Source organism: Crassostrea angulata, chromosome 7 (genome assembly GCF_025612915.1).
Source record: "Crassostrea angulata isolate pt1a10 chromosome 7, ASM2561291v2, whole genome shotgun sequence".
Classification (NCBI taxonomy): Eukaryota; Metazoa; Mollusca; class Bivalvia; order Ostreida; family Ostreidae; genus Magallana; species Magallana angulata.
In genome coordinates this window covers 58,291,914-58,314,580 of record NC_069117.1, presented here as the reverse complement: position 1 = coordinate 58,314,580, position 22,667 = coordinate 58,291,914, and the positions used below count along the sequence as shown (strand labels likewise).

The 22,667-nt window shown below is 34.3% G+C and overlaps 1 protein-coding gene across 3 annotated transcripts; it reads right to left on the bottom strand.

Moving 5' to 3' along the window:
* Positions 1-2,134: 2,134 nt before the first annotated feature.
* Positions 2,135-22,134, bottom strand: LOC128191641 (oxysterol-binding protein-related protein 6-like). Of its 3 annotated transcripts, XM_052863823.1 has the most exons (24): positions 22,066-22,134; positions 19,515-19,674; positions 16,850-17,098; positions 15,936-15,989; positions 15,080-15,190; positions 14,687-14,840; positions 14,219-14,380; positions 13,271-13,356; positions 13,014-13,124; positions 12,471-12,672; positions 11,680-11,813; positions 11,468-11,596; positions 11,102-11,206; positions 10,648-10,711; positions 7,600-7,775; positions 6,947-7,021; positions 6,701-6,838; positions 6,036-6,099; positions 5,864-5,942; positions 5,438-5,573; positions 5,000-5,144; positions 3,865-3,991; positions 2,883-3,005; positions 2,135-2,717 (listed from the first exon to the last, which is right to left on the bottom strand). In XM_052863823.1, the coding sequence occupies exons 2-24, from the start codon at positions 19,638-19,640 to the stop codon at positions 2,609-2,611; spliced, it is 2,859 nt and encodes a 952-aa protein (XP_052719783.1). In that variant the 5' UTR covers positions 19,641-19,674; positions 22,066-22,134; the 3' UTR covers positions 2,135-2,608. The 3 variants fall into 3 exon arrangements, with proteins under 3 accessions (XP_052719783.1, XP_052719785.1, XP_052719784.1); XM_052863825.1 differs by lacking the exons at positions 19,515-19,674; positions 22,066-22,134 and adding an exon at positions 18,093-18,417; XM_052863824.1 differs by lacking the exons at positions 19,515-19,674; positions 22,066-22,134 and adding an exon at positions 17,309-18,036.
* Positions 22,135-22,667: the final 533 nt, after the last annotated feature.

Genomic DNA, 22,667 nt, shown 5'->3' with positions numbered 1-22,667 from the left:
CACTTGACCATCCTACATTTACCACATTCCATTCTGTACACTTGACCATCCTACATTTACCACACTCCATTCTGTACACTTGACCATCCTACATTTACCACATTCCATTCTGTACACTTGACCATCCTACATTTACCACACTCCATTCTGTACACTTGACCATCCTACATTTACCACACTCCGTTCTGTACACTTGACCATCCTACATTAACCACAATCCATTCTGTACACTTGACCATCCTACATTTACCACATTCCATTCTGTACACATGACCACCTTACATTCACCACACTCCATTCTGTACACTTGACCATCCTACATTTACCACACATATGGGAGTAAGATCCTTATCATAAACACTACATGTTGTTATTGCTGGTGATTATACAGGATACTTAATAAATCCAGTTACTTCCACTACAGTTCAATATTTACTAGGTACCTAACTACTGAAAATGTGTACACTGAAATCTCAGAAGAAAACTATGTTGTATTCAGAGCCTGAAATGATCTGATCTACCTGGAAGTATTTCATCACACAGTGAAGTTTTTATTATCGATATAAATCTAGAGGAAGGAAATATCCTGAACAATGAGAAACTACTTAGTAACTTATAATGACACCATTGTACATTCCTGTTATCAAATGAATCTCTCTCTTATAATTTGAGTTGTAACTTATTTTCATAAATAAAACCCCCTTAAATTGATAATTTCCTAATGTTTTATGGAGAGAGCTTATATAGGCATTGCCTGCTGTCTAATCCTTTTATGTAAATAAAAACACGTACTTGCATTATAAAATATGTTCAAATCAAATCAAAAAAATTCCTTTAACATACTTTAAAGTTGAGAGTAAAAATGCAATTAAGTAATTCATCAAAGACAAATGACAAAATGAGTTGATAATGCAAAATAATGACAGAGCATTCCATAGTTCATATGTATAATGTTTTTGGCAAAATATGTCATTGAAAAATTTAAACTTTTGGTAAAACTAAAAAGTGCAATACTGCAAATAACAGGTAGTCTAATAATGTTACAACTTCACAATACGTGAACATTGAACAGTTTCTAATATCATTGATGTGTTGTCATGAATATAGAAAAATTCCACATTTCAAACACAACATATATGATACAGACAACAAAGTCTTATCTAAAACCCTTTGGAAAACTGGAATGTTCAGGAATAACAAAAAAATTACATGTGTTATATAAACATTTCTCCCACTCGCCCAATATCACAGATGGTCTACATGTGAGGAACACAAACTCAAGGCTAAAAATAGCTCTGATGAAACAGATATTTGTATATTAGTACGTATTGCACAATATAGTTATAACAATTTTGTTAATAATACACTGATAGAAATAAATAACAATCCGGTAATAGTATTATAACCATTCTTCTGTTGGGGGTAATATGCAGTACATAGGCAGTAATATGCAGTTCATAACATATCTGTATGCTAAAATGCATAACAATGAAATAACACTGGAATATAAATATAACAAGCAAATCACAACAAAACGTGTATTCATATCATCAGAATATTTAAGGAGAGATTCAGAGAAATGATATGTCAGTCAATAAATGATAGCTTTTTCACTGCAGACATGATTAATACTTTACAACATTGCACCTAACGCGAAGAGGAGAATTTATATTCACTTATAAAAGTACACAATCCATTTCAAACAAATTTATAAAAGTTAAACAAAAAAGAGACCATCTGAGATTCTGATACATTGTATTGAAGATCTGTATTGTTCATTGAATGCCCTTACAAACATTCGCAATAAGTACTGAATTCAACAAAAGGAACTAGGTACATGTATATGATAAATTGATAATTCTACGTGATAACCCCATCAAAATGGTTGTTTAATAAAGACAATACAATAATTGTGTTATAGTCAATATTTAAAAGCAAAACTTTGTCTAGATTATTATTACACAGGTAGATATTGGAAATTCAATATTGTGTAGGTAAAATCAAAGCACAAATCTTAAATTGCTATGACCTTCATAGATAGCAATAATGATAGATCATGAAAGCTTTGAAGGCGATGAACTCACAATGTTTGAAGTGGAAACTTTGAGGTACCCCGAGTCTAAGAAGTGATTGATAAGTTTTTCAAAGGCTAAACTCATGGAGTCTATAGATTATCAGAGGTTCAGGATCCAGTTTTTAGACTACCGAACCTAAACAAACACTCTGTGGTATACGAATCAGTCTCTAGATCACCAAATTATGAATATTTATCAGACTTGGCATCAAGTTACTAGATCACCACAGCCTAAATAGTGAGTCTATTCCTTATCAGACTTGGCATCAAGTCTCTAGATCACCACAGCCTAAATAGTGAGTTTATTCCTTATCAGACTTGGCATCAAGTCTTTAGATCACCACAACCTCAATAGTATGTCTTAATAGAGCATCAAAGGTGACATTTCTATTCCAGAATTTCGTTACACAATATCATCATTTCCTAATCTTCATTCTGAAACTACTAAACAATGAATCTGACGACTAACAGATCCTGAGCAGTAAGTAGATAAATGTGTAGATCTATAAATAATCTCTGCATTATCTCTCCATTTCACCAAAGCTTCGGAAGGGAAAGTTTGTCAAACCCTGGGTCTCTCTTCATTTCCCAATATTTACAGTTAAATTCATAGCAGTCATGGTCTTTACTGTCATCCACTTTGCTGAAAAAGTTAAAATAAATCTAATGAACTTAGTAAATAAAACTTTTACTAATACATATATTTATGAAGGTTATTCTTATTCCATCTTTCTCCAGAATTCTTACCAAAATCAATTAAATAATTTGTATTTTTGTGATGATCTTGTATTATTACTGGAATTCTTACCTAAACCAGCGGGACACATATTTGATCTTCTGCTGTTCCCGTACTTTCCTCTCATCCCTCTGGAGTTGTTCCACCCTTTTCTTCTCCTCCTCTGATCCCTGTATGTCACCCTCCTCCAACAACCTTAAGAGAGTTTACATCACCATCAGGAATGATCAATTAAGCCATATACAGTCAAACTTCTTTATCTCGACCTAAATGGGACTGTTCAAAAACTTCAAGATATCCGAGTATTCGAGATATCGAGTGAAAAATACTTAAAAAATAAGTGGTTGGGACTTACAAATCCCTTTGACATATCCATTGTAATCAAGATATCAGTGTTCAAGATAATGAAGTTCAACTGTATTATTAGTAACATGGTTTGTAGTTGACCTAATATGGTTTATCTGTGGTCGTTCAGCTCCGCTCTCGCCCCATATGGAATTTACTGCCACGTATAAACCATATTTGTTCAACTCCAAAGATGTAACTAATAATATCTTACCGACTGCCTTTGTATAAATGGCAAATGATGAAAAATAAAAATAAAAGGTTAGGTAAATAAGTTTTATTCTGGGTAAAAAAAAATGACATCATAATACTCAAGAATGATGCCATATTGCTCAAAGAGAGTTATAGCTTGTACTGACTGTGTATGGAGTATACAGGGTCTCTACATCACTGCTTTACTACCTGGGATCTTCATTGCCACCTTTGACCATTATAGCTAACTATACACACCTCAGATCTTCATTGCTAACTTAATCCACCTTTGACCATTATAGCTACCCACCTCTTATCCTAACTTTACTTTAAATTTTAACTACTTTTGATCCTCAGCTCTTAGCTTACCCATCAATTACCCTCATAGCTAACTTTACACAACTTTGACCATTGTAGCTAACCTTTTCCACCTCTGATCCTTATTGCTCATATAACACAATCTCATTTTCAAAGTTAATTTTAACCCCCTCTAATCCTGATTGCTCACTTTACCCACCTCTGATCTGGCCTGAATCTGGTGTCTGTGATAGGCAGGAACTTTGCTTCATCTTTATTCAACTCATTCAGCTCAATGGCAAATCTAGTGAACCCATAGTACAGCTCATAATCATCAGGCATGGCTCCTGAAAATTCAAACCATTTTTTTTTTCAATGCACAAACTGTTCATATTAATACATGAATAATGAATGATGGTCATTTTTACACTGTATACATATAGGTAAGAAATTCTTGGCCTATTTTAAATACTAGTATATTAGTATATATGGAAGTCATTTTTGGGAGTTGATTTTAATTAACTCTCCTATGCAGTCACTCTGACAAACCAAAAGTGAAACAGTGTTTGGACCTAAGCACAAATCATCACCGCTGACAAGTCTTAGTTCTTGAATATAATAGAAAACTTCGATGTAATGTATGCTGAAGCTTTGTTTTTCAAGGAAACTTCTCTATAAACACTTTGAAAATAGTAAGATTTTATATAATACGAACAATTTAGATATTCATGTAGTCTCCTGTATTCCTACGCCAGAGTTTAATATAGTCTCATTCAACCAAAAGCTCGGCTGTCTCCGTAAATCTCCGACAAACGGAGAGGCTCTCTTGCTTGTCGGAGATTAACGGAGACAGCTGAGAGTCTGGTTGAACGAGACTGGAGTTCAATATCAATAGTGCTTGGATCCATACAATTTTTAGAATTGTTTCGATTACTAACACATAGTTTGAAATCTATCTTTAAATATTACACAACATGATTCATATGGGGTTTCTCTAAATTCTTGTATGAATAGTCTAATTAAAATTCATATTATAAAAAAGTGCATAATTTATATACAAACTAGAAACTAATTGCCACTCAAGATAAGTTGATTTTAAAATAAATGATAATCAATAAAATCAACTCCCGTCAGTATTTCAGTACTTTGTTTACTACAGTGACTACATCAAGTACATGTAGTTAAATGGAGCAATAATGAAAGGTTGAACAAATAACTTGGTACACGAGTCTTCTGGAGTTTTTGTTGATGCTGACCTGGCTTACACACAAACTTTGCAAAAAATTAAGACTAAAATTATCCCTATACATATATACAGTAGTGGTGTGCGAGTTTCTTTGATTATTGGCACTAACCTGGCCTCCATATACAGCGGGAACTTGGAGCATGTCCGTAATACAGAGCCTCATTCCACTTCCCAAACAAATTGTGGACAACCTTTCCATCAGGACTCAATATCTGTCCATACACCTCATGTCTACGAGATGAGAACTGTGTGGCCTACAAAACAATACATACACCTGTAATTACCTGTACCTAGTTCTACTGACTCACAGTCAAATAAAATACATCCCACTAAAGGTAAAATACATATGAATGTTCATGTTTTTCTTCCTTTCCAGATTGAGTGCACTGATTATAATTAATAAAGCAGGTGTTGATATACATTTATCTTAAGAGTAAGTCTAGCCTTTTACAGATTAGAGTTAATGTGTTTATATTTCGTAAACACCGATCTACACTGTACATTTACTCACATTAATACTGATGTGTATATATCTTTTTGTGCGTACCTTTTTAAATGTGAGTTTACAGGTGATTCCTCCGTTCCTGATCTGCATTTCCCCATACTGGTCCACCCAGCGCTGACCCCCCAGGAGATTGTGGACACAGGTTGTCACTTTGTTCCATAAATAATGCTCTTTATACCTGTGTAAAATACCAACAACAAAATAGATCTCCTTTATTTCATCATCCTCACAACTATTTAGTTATCGATAAACAGATGTTTAAAGGGATTATTGACATTTGCGAGCTGTTTTTACAAGTAATTTACATACATGTATATCCACAAACCATGAATATTATAATGTCAGTGTATAAAGTATATATACATGTATTAGATACTTTTTTTCTTGACTAAAGTACAGGGGAACTACAAAATTTGACCTACATAAAACTGGACAATTTTACCAGGAGATACAATATTTGTGACTTACTTTGGCAGATAAACATTCACGTGTCCCACAGGCTGAAACTCCATCGATTTCCCCCAAAATTTGGTTTTTATTCTGGTATCTGAAAAGTAAACATATTATGTAAAAATATCCTTCTGGTGAAATGAAAATGTAATTTTAAAGAATGCAGATTTTATGATACATAGCCACCCACCTTGCCAGAGAGAGAAGTTCTTGGATTCACAGTGACAGGCCGACACCGGAGGATGATGGCTCACCTGTCAATACACAAGTACTTATGACAATTCAATTCAGTTAATTGACATGACCATGTTGGCATACAGTCAAAATGAAATCAAATGACAGACAAAAGAATATTATAATTTAAAGGCTATAGCATGCACAACAATTTCATACAATTTTTTATAGTCCCTAAAACTGTTATCTCTGCATAAATCATTTATCTTAGTAGACACATAGACATTTTGTAGCATTATAATTACATGGATTAACAATATCTTTAATGGGATCACTATCAGAGTATAATTTATCATTAAAAATATCAAAATATTGAAATCGAAGATTGTCATACACTGGACAGTAAAGCACAAAATGTTTTGTCATAACATACTCAGAAAGCTTCATCATTTTATTAGTCTTCTGAGGACCTACACCTAAGGCAACTTGCAGCTGTTAAGTATTCCTAATTCACTTTATTATATTAACTGTTAATCTATCATAATGAAAATAATTTCATTTAACAAAAACCTGCATTGCCAAGTGTGTTTCTTATAAGTACACGTAATAACGATGTTTTAATGAAAGAACTACCAGTATTCTCGAGAAAATTATTCAAGTTTTGCTGCAACACCTGGTTACCTGTTCAGCCACGAACTTCCATCCCTTGTCGTCCCTCACTAACTCGTAGGTTTCCCCCAGGATAGGGTTGAATGGTTTGTGTCCTGCTCGGTACCCAGAACTAGCGTACCCACTGACAGCAAAAGCAGCTATACAGATCTAAGGGAGAGAAAAAACACATAGAGAGGAGCAGTAGTAGACTGAGAATTACAGAATCAAGACTAACAGTCTGTAGTTATCTAATTAAATGTAGCTATGGATTCTGACCATTCTCTGGTAGGGGTCCTGGTTTTCTGCGGCTCGGTCCAACAATTCACTGTATTCCATCTCCTCACATAATCTCTACAATATGTCAACAACAACTTACAGTCCTAAGCTGTATAAAGTACTGGTATCAGGGCTATAAAACTTTTGATCCAAGTCTCACTCTTACATAAAGCATACACTGTATATATTGTGGAAATGTGAGACTGAGATCAGAAGTGAGCTGTTCTTACTTCTATGGCTGTGGAGCCTGCTGCAGACAATGACGATGTTAGTCTGGTTGTAAAAGTTTTATTCTGTGATTTATTTTTTATTTCCTTATCATATTTTATTTTGCAACTTTAAATGATGACTAATACAAGATAAGCTGTTGCTGTGAGCCAATACATTTCTAGTGGGTAAATTCCTAATAATTTTATATACACGTAGCTGTAGATATCTGTTATTTAAAAATCATAATTCATATAAAATATATTACATAATAAAATCAAAGAAATTGTTTTACTCTATAAAGATGTCATTTTCTCCCTCAAAAATCTACTGTAAAATCTTAATCTTTGCTTATTGCATTGCAGGACGAACATAATATATGATACAGAATATGATTCTATAACAGTGACTAGTTGTACGCCGCCTTTTCATATTGACCCACTGACCTGCAGCATACTCAGTGGTTCATTCAGAGTGACAGGCATGGAGATCTTGGTCAGGTCCTTCCCAATGTTCTTGTACAGGATGTTCCACAAACTGATGTCCCCGGAGTCCGGCTTGGGAACAGGAAGTTTGGATCGACGTCCCGTCTCAAACGACACAGACAGTTGGTCTTCTGATACTGGAAGAGAGAAACCAAAAACCTAGCATGGGCCTTGAGTCATGCAAGTCTCTTCAGAATGTACTGTTATTCATTTCATTAGGTTTCAAATAAACTTGTTTTATTAAGCGGCTCTAAGTGTGTTGTGTAATAAACTGCAAGGTGTAAAAAAAATAATGGTAGATTTTGAGTGAACATAGTATGTTCAAAAAAGTAATTAATTACACTCAATTACAAATACTTTTTTCAATTACCCCATCCCTGGAACATACATGTCGATATAATGAAAAAAATTAATAATCTACACTTATCTACAAAATCAAAGAAAAACTTCAACATAAGTCCTAAAGAAATTCAACTTAATTTAAAAATTCTGACATCAACACTGATGGTAAAGGCAACAGATGAGCTAATACTAGTAACTTGGATATACAGTGTACCACCTGATAGACTATTTACTCAGTGACAAACAATTCCTGTTTGTTTTGTCACAGGATGTAATTGTTAGATCTTGCTGTTTTACCTACACATAACTTCATGAATAGGCAACTTCTGTATGGTAATATTGACTGTTTTGAAATTGTTACTGTGCATATAAAATTCTTAGTACAAAACACACTCACATGCCAAAAGTAGATAATTTATAAATCTTTTCATTACATATTCATGTACATGTATTTCAATAATATTAGCTATTTTTTTCTCTTAAAAAATTGTTCCTTGTTCCAAATTCATTTCTGAACAGATTTTAAGAATTAGGTTTGTTTTCAATGTAATATAGATCTATGGGAAAAAAGAAGAAAAAACTGATACACATAGCAAGTGAGTGTAAACATACATGTATTTTGAACTTTTTCTATTTTCAAAATCTGATTACTTATGACTTACTGTTACAAATTATAAGATGTATTACTATAATATTTCATAAATATCATTACATGCATCTTAAAGTGTGTAAAGAAAAATGTATAAGCTAAATAATATACATGTGAGTATTTGTTACATACAGTAGGGTGATTTCACCATGCATCGGACACCTTTGGATTTTTCCCTTTGTTCACGCATCAAATATCGTCCAAATATAAATAAAACTTGTTTTAAAAGTTGCAGGTTTTCCCCTTGCTTAATTATTGAAGAAAAAATTGTGAAATTGTTAAAAATGTAGAAAATAAAGCAAATTAATGAAGCGTTGAACTATTTCACCATGGATCGGACAATATTTACCAAGCATCGGACAGCTATAGCAGTACAGTAGAGATTAAAAATAACAACATTTTCTGGTTTTAATGCAAAAATACAAAGGTTCGGAAATATTAATTTATTCAATTGCAAATCATATTTCTTTTAATGTAAGTCCTTAAATCTACATATAGGAATTTAGACTAGTGCTTCTGTTTAAAGGAATATTTATCATAAGGGGTTCTTTATCGTGCCAGCTCCTACAGGAACTTTGGACTAAAAAGGGTTTGTCCGTAAAACTCGATTTTTAAGTGGTTTGAGGAAAATGTTTGTATCAATTATTTTTTTAATTTATATTTTACTTCACATTTAAAGTATATCACAAGGGATGGGCACATAATATCCATATTATTAGAAAAAATCATGCAGTGAAAACTGTCCGATGCATGATTAACTTTTGTCCGATCCATGGTGAAATGAACATAAGGTGCAATAATGACCTTGACATTAATTGTTCAAATTTCTTGGACTTATTTTAATCAAATTTTGTTTCAAAACTTACTTCTTTCTATTTATTTTAGGCAGAGAGTGCATTTTCACTAATTCACAATCAAACGCACAACATTCAAATAATGCTTTAGTGTAAAATCTTCGTAACTAAATTTTCAATAATGGCGTATTTGATGTCATTTTACGATGTCTATATTGCTATTTCTTTGACAATGTGACTGTCAAATTCTTAATAATGATAAAGTTCATTTGTTCTAATTCAGGAATATACGAAACAACACATGAGCGCATGCACATTTATTTGTATATTTATAAACAAAGTTGTCCGATCCAAGGTATGTGTCCGATGCATGGTTAAATCACCCTACTCCTTCAAATGTTACATGGACAAGTATGTGTAATTATTAAAATGATTAAATCAATAAATTTACTGATTCAGAACTCCAGACAACATGAAAATCTTATGAAATCATTGTCTCAGCACTTCACAAACAGTTTCACCAATTCAAAGAATAATGTTAGTGCAGATGTCCAGTGAAAATCAAAATATTGTAATAACAACTGATCAAACCAAGTATCAGAGCTATGAATACTCTACAGTACTGGAGTGCTGAGGATTAATAAATCTGAATATCTTATAAGCTGAAAATCAAACTTACCATCTAGAAAATCTGTGAGGCATTTACAAACAACAACATTGATATATCAGAAACTATTTTGTCTGGGGTAACATTTACGTACTACCTTACAACATCAAATCTGTGACAACAATCACACACTTTTCCAATGTTACCGGTATCCATTATATACAGAGAACATCACAACAAACAATACACTGTACAATACATAGATAGGGGAAATATCAGGAAGCTTTCAATTCAGATTGACTTTGATTACTTTTTAAAACATCAAAAAGAGTAGATACTTAATTATTGCATCCAAATGTGTAATTTATTGCTGATATTACAGCTTGAAATTAAAATTACATTGAAAACAATTTCAATTGAGAAACCCATACAATTGCTACAATTTAAAATTTAACCAGATTTCAGTTTCAATTTCTATCCAAAATAAGACAGTACACTACAACAAGTCAAACACAATTAATCAATACTAACACAGGACAGGTTACAACGATGACTTATTCAGGTTCACAATATCAACACTCGGGGCCAATCAAATCCCTGACCGGGGAGAAACTTACCGCTTTGGGCTGCATTGTACTCTGTGTCATCATTCTCACTGGAGATGTCGTCCTCATCTGTCCTCTGAAAGAAAACAAGACCTTGATTATCATCAAGTCCTGCGTTACAGCACTGAATACAACTGAATTCAATGTTGTTTTAATCTGATTAAGAAACTTGATCTACATTTAAAAGTTGAACTGAGTGACTTTTATTATTAAAAACATGACTCCAACTTATTGTTCCATATGTTACAACTTGATTACATCAAAACAACTGACTTCTGATAAGGAATCAATGTTACAGATGAGGACCCAGACACTATATCCCCATGTTACAATGATAATGCAATAACTGATCTCTGATGAGTGTGCAGACACTTGGTCCTCATTTTACAACAATAATACCACTGACCTCTGATGAGGACCCAGACACTTGGTCCTCATACTATAACAATTATTTAATACCACTGACCTCTGATGAGGACTCTGACCCAGACCTGTTCTCCTCCTCTGCATCATAATACTCGGACATAGAGCAGGTGTCAAGGGATGTAGACTTGGTCAGGTTTGAATGGTCCTGCAAATTACACACAAAGCATCAACAACAGCAAATGTACTCATATTGATTATTTTATCAAAGAAATATGAAATGGAAAAACTCAGCTCTATAATGGCCACAAAAACCTTACATATTAAACAGAACTATATTTTTAAAATTTATTATACATGTACAAGTATCTACTTTCACTTCCTTTGATTGATTACTGTTCATAAGCATTAACAAACACATACATTTGGATTGAAACAGGTTTAAGGTTTATCATGGAGTATGACTAACCCTGTGTTCACTGTTAGGAGACATTATGGGAGATGAGGGTGTCTGTTTGATGTCCGGATACGACGTCACCAAAGAGTCTGCATGGATCCTACTCAGCCTTGCCTTAAGATCTGTATTCTGTCGGATAGCCTGCAAAACACAACAATTCCTTCTTCAACAGTATCACCTTAAACTAACTAGGTCACAAGGACTGTACTCTGTAGGACCCTTACCTCATGCAGGTTCTGCTTCAAGCTGACTACAGCGCTGGAGGGCAGGGCAAGGTCGCTGTCCATCTCCAGTGCCGTCTTCAGTCGCTCCCTCTCTGTGGTGATGATGTGTAGCAAGGACTTCAGGTTCTGATGAACTACAAAGATATCACAGGTAACTGGTAAAATGACATGCTACAAAGAACACGGGTTACAGGTAAATGATGAACTACAAAATAATAGGTAACAGGTAAAGTGTTGTACATCAAGGATCACAGGTAACAGGTAAATGTTGAACTACAAAAATCATTGGTACAAGTAACAGGTAAATAATGTAAAAACCTCTTGGTGAACTACAAAGATCACACATTACAAGTAAAATGATGTCAATGAATATATCTTGAAGATCCTGAATAAAACTTTGTCTCAGTCAATATCCTCGCTCAACTGTGAACCAAATACCATATTCACAAGAGGAAAGGTTACAAATTAAACAATTAATGTAGATCACTTCTCCTTTGACAGTCAACCCTTCATTTGGTAACACAGTTCAGACAGAGCTGACTTTCCCCTCACACCTGTAGAGAGGTAAGCTGACACTGACCTCTGTCCACCTTGATACATAACTCTGCATCCCCCCCCATGATACCTGTAGACAGGTAAGCTGACACTGACCCCTGTCCGCCTTGGTACATAACTCTGGATCCTCCCCATGATACCTGTAGACAGGTGAGCTGACACTGATCTCTGTCCGCCTTGGTACATAACTCTGGATCCCCCCCATGATACCTGTAGACAGGTGAGCTGACACTGACCTTTGTCCGCCTTGGTACAGAAATCCTCCCTCAGCTTGATCTCGTTGATGTGCTGTTCGTGGGCACTGGAGACGATCACATGGTCTGGCATGCTGCGGGGACGGTTGGTGTGGTCGTTGGCGTACTGGATTAGATTTGGGTTAGAGCTGCTGTTCCTCATCTGGACAGTATCAATCCCCGGGGAGGGGGGAGTTGCTGTGGTCTGAAAGTTATCCCCGTTCCAGAAATAAGACACAGTTTTGAATGAGTGTTATCAATAAGATGTTTAAGATTTCAAACTTTCAAATTGTTTTGGAGATCAGTCACTGATAAGGTCAGGTGAATATAAATATTCTATTTATCCTAACCACTTTGCATGCAATTTTAATCATAAATGCTTTCACTTTAATATGAACAAATAAGAAAATGATAGCAAAAGTATTCCTAGCAAAATTAAACAACACCAGATTCAGTACTTTATGAGATAAAATCAGTGACTTTATTGATCTGTTTGTTTTTGCCAGAGATTTGCATCAAAACCATTGACAGATACACAGTACATACGGGACTGCTGTCGGTGACGACCGAGCTGTCACTCTTCTTATCTCTCTTTCTGGAGCTCTTCAGTCCCAGAACCTTCAACTTCTTCTTGTCCGCAATCTCTGGTTCTTTAATCTTAATATGACACACAAAACAAAATAAATATAAAAATGTTTCTCTTTTTTTTGTTTCATTAATAAGCAATCTTTTGAAATACATTTTAATATATACATGCAAACTGTCATTCAGAAATGGTTCACGCATACACAGAATCTACTGACCTCTTGGGTTGAAGCTAGAGGAAGATTTTTCAGCAGATGTAGATCCTCTCTAAGGTCACACAGTAGTTTCTGAGTGTCCTTCATCTCTGTAGATAAGTTCAGATTTGACAAAATCATCAACAACAGCAAAGCCTGTCTCACATTGTACCAAGTTCATTTCAGCATTCATTTTAACAGGACCATTCATTATAATATAGGAATTTTACAATGCTGCTATATTTTAACACAATTTTTATTTGAATCTTTAAGAATATTTCTTCTAAATATGTTAAGCATTAAGACAGTCCTTACAAGCACTATCAAATAACTTCTATCAAACAATTGAAATGATTTATCTAACAAATTGGCCCTCATTGTGATATCTATGAGTCAATTTAAGGTGGTATGGGACACATCCATATTGTGACATTCTTCCTATCAAAATAAACAATAAAATCAAGTATAATTTTAAAGATGTTTTCTTTCCCAAAACGGTTACCTACCAGCATAGCACTCTCAGTTAGAGCTGTAACTACAAATTTGTATGTCAAGAGTTCAAATCCCACTGGGGCTTTTATGATTTTTAGACAGAACCAGATTTTTGGAGCTGTAACTAGAAATCTGTACAGTATGTCAAGTTCAAATCCCACTAAAGCTTTTATGATTTTTACCTTTCCAACAATTTTTATAAACTTTTATAACATGTTTTTAAGTCATATATTGTAAAAATTTGAAAATTCAAACCAGTGAAAATATTTTGATTATAGTGCAGCATTTTTATCCACATTAATATTGATAGGTGCCCCATACCTCCTTAGCGATAATTCATAGTGGTAAGTTATTGCTTTATAATCACAACTGTGTTACAGCATATTAGAACCGGGATAAAAATATCTTTTTCACAAGCCTGATTGAGGGGGATACTAAACACAATTTTGAAACAGCATTGTTCCATTACTTTGTACACACCTTTACTGCACTGTTCAAATCCGGCAGTGTCCAGGAGCCAGGTGGCGACCCGCCCCTGGGACGAGCTCTGGTTCTTGAAGCTGGACTTCCTCATGACTGGGATCACCTCACTGGAGCCCATCAAATGTCTCTCCCTCTTGAGGGACCCCGGTAGATTCATACCTGCTCACACAAAACATCATGACAAACTATATATTTAACTTATTCATTCTCATGAGTGAATGTTACATTGCAAATAAAAAATGTTAAGTGTAAGTATGCATAATGATCAATTTTCTGGTTGCAACTATATCTAACTATTTCATACTTTGGTAAGTTCCATTAATAATTTTCCTATATTTTTAATGGGCAATAAAGTTTTTTGAATTGGATTCTCAAGATTTAAGAGATTCAGGAGACATCTTTAGAAATATGAATAATATCAAAAGAAAGTGGATAAATCTAGAACAACACTGTGGATTTATGTACCTGGAGAGAAAGGCCTGTTCAGATCTTCTACAGGGGAGGTAATTTCTGTTAGTTTGGGGGATTCCTTTGTACCGTATGCAATCTCATGCTGTCTGTACAGTCGATGGTGCTTGAAGACATTTAGCCACTCGTCAAACATCTTCTTGTCTTTCATCTATAAAAAAAAACTCAATTCAATAATCATTAGAACTAAATGTATCATTGATTCAAAGCATATTTATTAAGCCGTAATCTGATAATAGTATTCAAACATCATAAATAGTTTGTTCTGAGATAATCTTATTTTCACAACAGCCAAAAAAAGCCATGTACTGGGTCAATAACTCTATGAGTATCACTATTTACAAAGTGATAATTCTTCAAATGGAAGCTGCAGTACTCCATATAACTCACTTTAAGGTGATACACGATATCTTCAGCGTCTATGTCGATCCGTCGTGGATTTTTGTAGGAGACCACGGCCAGCCCTGTGTCAATGACGCCATGATACTTCCCCTTCTGTATCTGTACAGGAACAGAAATTAGAACAAATCACCTTAAAATATCTTCAACAACAAATTCCTTCACTTGAAATGCTTGAATACTAGAAATTAAATTCTTTAAGTACCAGAAACAATCATTAAAATGTCTCCTGCATTTATTTCATATTTGATTTTTAGTCAGCATTTTCTGCAGAAAGATCTGTCTTTGAGATTTCCTGAGAACCGATATGATATTCCTCTAACCTAAATTGCAATGCTTAAGTCATCGGTCATAGTATGAAAAAGTAAATTAATATGACGGCACCTCAAACATACATAAATAAGCACACTCATAATTTTGCTGAGTGTTCCATTAAAACTGTTAGCATGATTAATAATTGGAGCAAGTCTTTTTACACTACCTGTTTTTGGTTTAATTATCATTAAGCAAGAACAGTTGAATTAGTGTTTTATTGTGAGAAGAAGCAACACACAAGATAGTGGCCATGATGAAAGCTATAAGTTGTTTTATTTCACCCAAACTGCTGTCTTTCAGCACAGTTCCATTACAGCCAAACAAATAATGTCAGTAAGGGTACTAGTATTTGTGTAATAGGAGTCTTTGAATTATCAATATGACAGGTGTCATTAATTAACTTCAATCAATCCACCAACATGCTTGGAAATGCAATTAGTTGATTAAAAGCATTATGAAGTGCAAGCATCCTTTTATGTGAACATTGAATTGGATATTGTTTAAACATTAAAAAGGAAATAGAGATACTTACATCTGAGGGGGATTTGGCATAGTAAACAATGCCCTTCTCTACCACAAAGTATCTCTGAAAAAGATTGTACTGTGTATTTACTATAATCTAAATCATTAACTACCCACATACCAGCTAGTAGATATATGGGGCCTAGAAGTATGTAGAAGTATGTTCATCCACAGTACATATCATACAGGGATGCCAGGTGTAAGTTTAATTATAAATATATACTGTAGATACATTTTTAAACAATGAATAAACAAAATTATGAGAATGCACAAAAAACGAATAAGATGTGGGAGCAGATATGTAGACAAGTGCTCAATTTATGGAAAATTGTTCGACTGTTCTTTGTCAAGGTTTTCTGAACGGGAGATGCAATTTATATTAGGGAACAATATGACAAAATGAGCTTTCCAGATATAACAAATGAACACCAGAGATTACAGAGATCAGAAGCAACAAACTGAAGCACTGTGTTCATGCTGTTTAGTACAGAGGAGGATATCGGATGCCTCAATGTTTATGTCTCATCATGTTGCATAATTAATGTGAAAATTCTATACAAGTGACAAAAGATCCTAAATACATTATAGACTACAGTACTGTAGCTGGAGAACACTCTGTGTAACAGTATACATATGATTGTTATTTGACAATGTCTTATATATTAGTCAGAAATGTATATCAGGTTTTTTTTTAAATCAATTAACTAACACAACATTCAACATAATCTAAATCATGATTTTGAATCATTTTAAATTAATTTCCGTTAAAGGAACCACAAGAACATGCAAGGATAAATCTGGACTAATTTTGTTGGGGGTGGATTCCTACATCAAGTATTAAGACTACAGCCACCTCATCATACCCTGAGTGACCACCTGCACCTTAATATACCATAAACGCACCTGTATATGATTGTATCATACCTTATGCCATCCTTTGAGCGGCCAGCGCCGTCGCTTCATCAAGAAGCCACAGAACTTCTCAGGTTTCTGGTCACACCGCACCCCATCCTTCAGTCCTTCCAGAATCTCCCAGTCATGGTGTCGCGTTTTCCGAGACTTGCGGGACTTTTTACTGGAGGTTGATTTGTGTGTACTGTTCTGTCTCTCGGGGGCGGAGCTTTTGCTGTTGTCCACCTGAGAGCTTGTGATCGATACATCATCTGACCCATCCTACAAACAAACCAACACAGTTATACCATCACAGATTCCACAGTTAGTGCCATCACAGATTCCAGTCTAGTTTTCATGTGAATTCTAAACAATACAATAAGTTACAACTATTTATCTTATAATCTGGGAAACATAAACAATTTTTACATACTTCATCTTGATTAGAAAAAAAAACCACCCTAAAAGCATTACATTAAGACTTCCTCAAACCTGTGACTTCCTATCCAATTCTTTTTTCCTGTCCACATTTTTCATTGTCAGATAATCACTAGAAGATTCTATAAATAGGGATCTAGTGAATGTCTGTGTAATCAATCTTAGGAAGATACAGAATGTGGAATGAAAATATTTAAGTGAAAAAGGATGTTCAACACATTGAAAGCTCACAATGGGTTCGTTTTTATCCTTGGCAACTTCCTCTCACATACTGAAGGCTAAGGAGATGGGGAAGGTACATGCCATTTGTACAGTCATAAAATGTGAAAAGTACTGAGCATGCACCACACTAGGCCTTGTATTTACTGGTACATAGACAGTACATGTCATGGATGAAGCAACACTAAGGAAATATTATTGTTTTATGTATATGAATATTTCCCGTGAAAGTGAATTGAACAAGAGACTTTAAACATGACACCAGTTTTCACAGAGAGATTCATGATCAAAGTCTAAACTTAGAATCGAGTATACATGTATTTCATTTCCGTAAACAACCAAGTCAATCTATTTCCCAGGTTGACAACCTCTGTTAAGCCTGGATGTACACAGTCTAAGTCCATCAGTCAGGGAATAACTTTTTTACTATCAAAGTATTAATTACAAACTGCACTGTTTTCTTCTTCACAAATTTCCATCAATATATTTTCTATCTGTCATGATCATAGGGAATTTGAGATACAGAAGGTCTGTCCTGATAGACATGATAGAGAGAAGAAAAACAGAGAGCTGTAATAACACACACTGTCACGTATTACAGGATGTCTCAATCACTGACCTTACTCCTGCTTGCCATGTAGCATTCCTAGGACAGTGTATTACAACTTAACACCTGTAAAACACAATCAACACGCGCCTCACGGAGACCCCTGCCAATTAACCAACGACAGTGTCCGGCCCGACACCCCTATCCCACACACTGACTCAACACAACGGACAGCTCGTCAAAGTTTACCTACAGACGGGGATTTAAGGAAGTAAATTTCATGATATTCAATCAGGATGAAGGATGAGTTTACAAAAACCTAAGATTTCCTATTTCAGAGTGCAAGTGTATTACTTAATATAGATAATTCTTCATTTTCACCAAACAATATGTAAAAATGTAAACCTTTTGTAGGCTACTTGTTGAACTTGTTGACAAAAAAATTCATGAACAGCCATTTGCCCCTTGCAGTGGGAGCATTGCTCTGAGCATTCATTACTTTATTGACACATCACTGGATAAAGCTGAAGAACAGCCTTCTCATGCATGAGGGCTTTACTTATAGAGCTGACAGATAGGCCAGCCACCTTCCTCCTCTGAAGTTAAACCAAACATGGGTTAAAAGTCTCAAACATCTTGAATGTGACTGTGTATTCATAACCCAAAACTATTATTTAGCAAAAATCTTGACAAACATGAGCAAAGATAAATATATAGGGTTTACAATATCTGAGAATTATGAAAATTTAAAAAAAAATAATTTCTATGAAGAAAATCAATATCAAAATCTGAACATATTTCATCAATGGCTATTTTATTGACTCAGCTGTTCACACCAAATCAGAAATCTGACTTCATGCCTGCTTATAGAGCCCTTAGTGATTAAAACTTCAGGTTACTTAATGCATCAATACTTTGGCTGTGATGATGAATCTTCCATCATCAGTACAAAATACTTCAATTATCTTATTAACACAATATAATGTGCAACAAAATTTTAAACCAAGAGTGCTTTACGAAATAACAGAGACTGAATTATTAGTTAGATAATGCATTCGAACAGTGCAATATATATACCTTTGAAACTGATATAACTTACAATTTGAAATAGTTGTAAATTAGAAAAACACTTCAACTCAAATCTTTTCCTTTCCTTAAGTACTGTAAGATCAAAAACTGTTAAAGACATAAGTGGGTCTCTATCAAACATAAATCCTTGCAGTCTTTATAAGCAGTTGCAAGGGCATTGTTTATTTCATGTAGATCAATCAGAAATGAAATATTGACGAATAAAATCAGTGGCAGTGTTGAGGGACTGTAAATGGGTTTAAAAACAGTTTCAATCATCTACCTTCACTTCTATATTCTGTATGCTGGTTCAAAGTCAAACGATATACCTGGTATACACCTGGAGTACTTTACAGGTAAACTGTTACAGACCATTTTATTCAATCTACGAGAGTTTTGCTTTCAGTGAGTTGATATGGTACTTACCGAGTCAGAATCAGATTCGCTGTGTCTGAACTGATGTCTCGAGTTGTTTTGAGATATCTTGCGAGATGATCCTGGTGAAGCATTGAGAAGTGGCAAACTTTTGACTGGCGAGATATTGCTGGACATCCTGAATGTTTTATCTCAACCTTACTCCACAGCCCTGAAAGCAGAAATGTGTTAGAGATGATTACATAAAAGTCATTAAATACAGGACAACGAGATTAAAGAAGTGGGCATAACGCAACAGGAATTACCCACACAAGATGTATATCAATAAAAAATGTGTGCACTTGAAAATCAAGACAACAGTTCAGAAACAATTTGCACAGAAAGACAGTGATGAACATATATTCAAGTAAAAAGATTCCAGTTCTCACGGAAGGAGATTAAGAAAATGAAATGAGAATGCTGGCTACATGCCTCACTAATAAAAGGTTACTCAACCCAATGAATTTTAAGCAGAAGAAAATTTTCAATTTGCTAACTCTCAATAGCATTTTCTGAAACTGGATTAGGCATTGTATAATTGCACCTACAGGTGAATATCATTAAATGTGTTATCACTATTTACTATGAATGTGAATTCTGACAATTATAACATAAAACATCAATAGATTGCATCAAGTGAGTTTGCCAGAACAGACACAGAATCCTTGATACCAATCATGATCTGTTTTCAAGCTTCAGATCTATACAAATTAATAAACCCTGGTTTTACCACTAACTATTGCTATTTCCTCGAGATCTCTACAAGTATCTATCTACAATCACATCCATTAAACCATTGGAGTAATAGCTAGAACATACCTCATTTATAAACTATCTTTAATGGTTGTAATACATGAAAGTTATCCCATAGTCTTTAAAAACACTCCATCAATATTGCACGCTCTGTAGAAATGATACGGGGAAACCTTCATTTGTTAAAATGCAATATTTATTAGGAGGGGATTGTTTATGACTAGGTCTGCCAGTAACAAGGGATGAGGGTTTCTCTGTGTTTGCTATCAGTGATGCATCAGTAAGCTCCCTTGCTGATGCACTGTGTAGTTTGATAGAGTGCTCTCCAACCTGGGACTGAACTTGGCTTGTGTTTGTCAAATGATTTCTGATTGATCAAAAAACAATCATGCTTTAACAAAACTAAACAAACTTTCTTAAAATGTATTATCTTCCACCACCCCCTCCCAGTTCTCTGGGCCTAATGGGCCCGAAATTCTTAGACATGCAAGGACTAACTTTTGAAGTAGGTCTTATCTTGTGGTGAAATATAAAAAAATATTATATTGCTCTAATACATATTGTGATGTCTTAATTTTCTTAAATAGATTCATTGAGCCCAACTCTGTTGTTTGCTGAATGAATATCAATATCAGTGAAGCAATTCCATCAATTAATGCATGCTAAACATTAAAAGGACTTGGGTAGATAAAACAAATATGGATTTAACATGAAAAGGCACACACTATATTCAATTGGTGGATCAAAATGAGAGATATGAGCAATGAAGTATCACTGGTCAGCTTGGATCAATGAAATCAGACCATCAGACCATGTGTAATGAATTTAAAAAGTACAATTAAATTACCCTGCATTCAATACATTTACTATAGAATCCAGCTGAGGTGGAAGAGCATCTGTCACTATTATCATGGTGATCTGTATATATGCACTGCAGACATGTGATAAATAAAATAACAAAATACATCTATCTTCACAACTTCATGCCAAGCTAGATCAATTCAATTTCACTTAAAATGCTTGGTGTCCATTGGGATTGTGTGTATATAAATTGCCAATTGGGAGAACTGTTGATTGTGCCAATAGGCATAAAAATGGATTATGACTTTGATGATTCACTGAGTATCAATACATTGCCATTACAATACACACTCAACAGCTCAATAAACAGCTTTTAATAAAGATGAATCTAATTTAAGTCATTGCTGTAATTTTTTGGGTGAAAATCTTAGTTTGTATAAGAAATAAATAAAATTTAACAAATGAGTCATTTTGATGTATGTCTCATTTTGTGTATTAGGACCACACCTCTGTCATATCACCTGTGTATTCCATGCTATTCACTGAGTGGGATGAAAGGGGGGAGAGGTCATTATGTGGGTCATCGTGATTTTCTACTATAAATGTACATCAAAAATGGAACATATCGAAGTAGCACATTCATTAATAATGTTCATATCAAATCTAATTTGTATACATTGAATATAAATAATGTTATTATCAGTACAACTGTACAATGGGCCTTAGTATATAAATCTGACTCTTTAGGTCATTTCGTAACATAAATCGTACATCATAACTTTGACAATTCTTGTACACATCAAAGCCATAATAAATAACTGAACAGCCTTGCTATCAATGTCAACACATGTCACATAAAGCTGATTTAGCAATGCCGTAGTTTGTCATCGATTAATGAACAAACTCGTGCTCGTACACCAACTTTGACCCAACAATGAAAAATAATAAAAAGTTGGTAAAGAAGAAGTACTTTAAAAATGATATATCAAATAAATTAGCATTAACTTACAGATATCAACTACAATCCATATTCTTTTCGTCCGGTGTACTCTGAGTCGCCATCTTTAACTACAGTTAACAGATAGGAATTATTCCCCTTGTTTCCCTCAGTGGCGGATTATGGAATTTGCTCAACAACATTACAAGGATGAAGGTACTCTTATCTTTTAAAAAGATACGGTAGAATGCACCAGATAAAATAAGTAATTGTTCAAATTTCAACAATTTCTTTTCTCATGCTTATAGGATATGATATTGAATATTTAATTTTTTTTATTTGACCAAAAATAAAATGATATGTTGAGAAAGTGGCATTATCAAATATGTCATATTTGTAAGCCACAGTGAAAAGGGGGAAAATGAAAATTTGTTTGTTTTTATGTATGAATGACACAGTTTCCTTTCTAACGAATCAACTCTTGGATCTGCACCACCCCCCCCCCCCCCATGAATTTGTAGGGAGTTGTCTTCCCATTGCAATTTATAGATGGCGCTCTCTGAATAAACAAATAATAATAATGAGATAAAGCAAAAAAAAATAAAAGAACTCCTCAATTTAATTCCTTTAAATAAAACTCGTTTCGTTAGATAATATATATAAAAATATAAAAT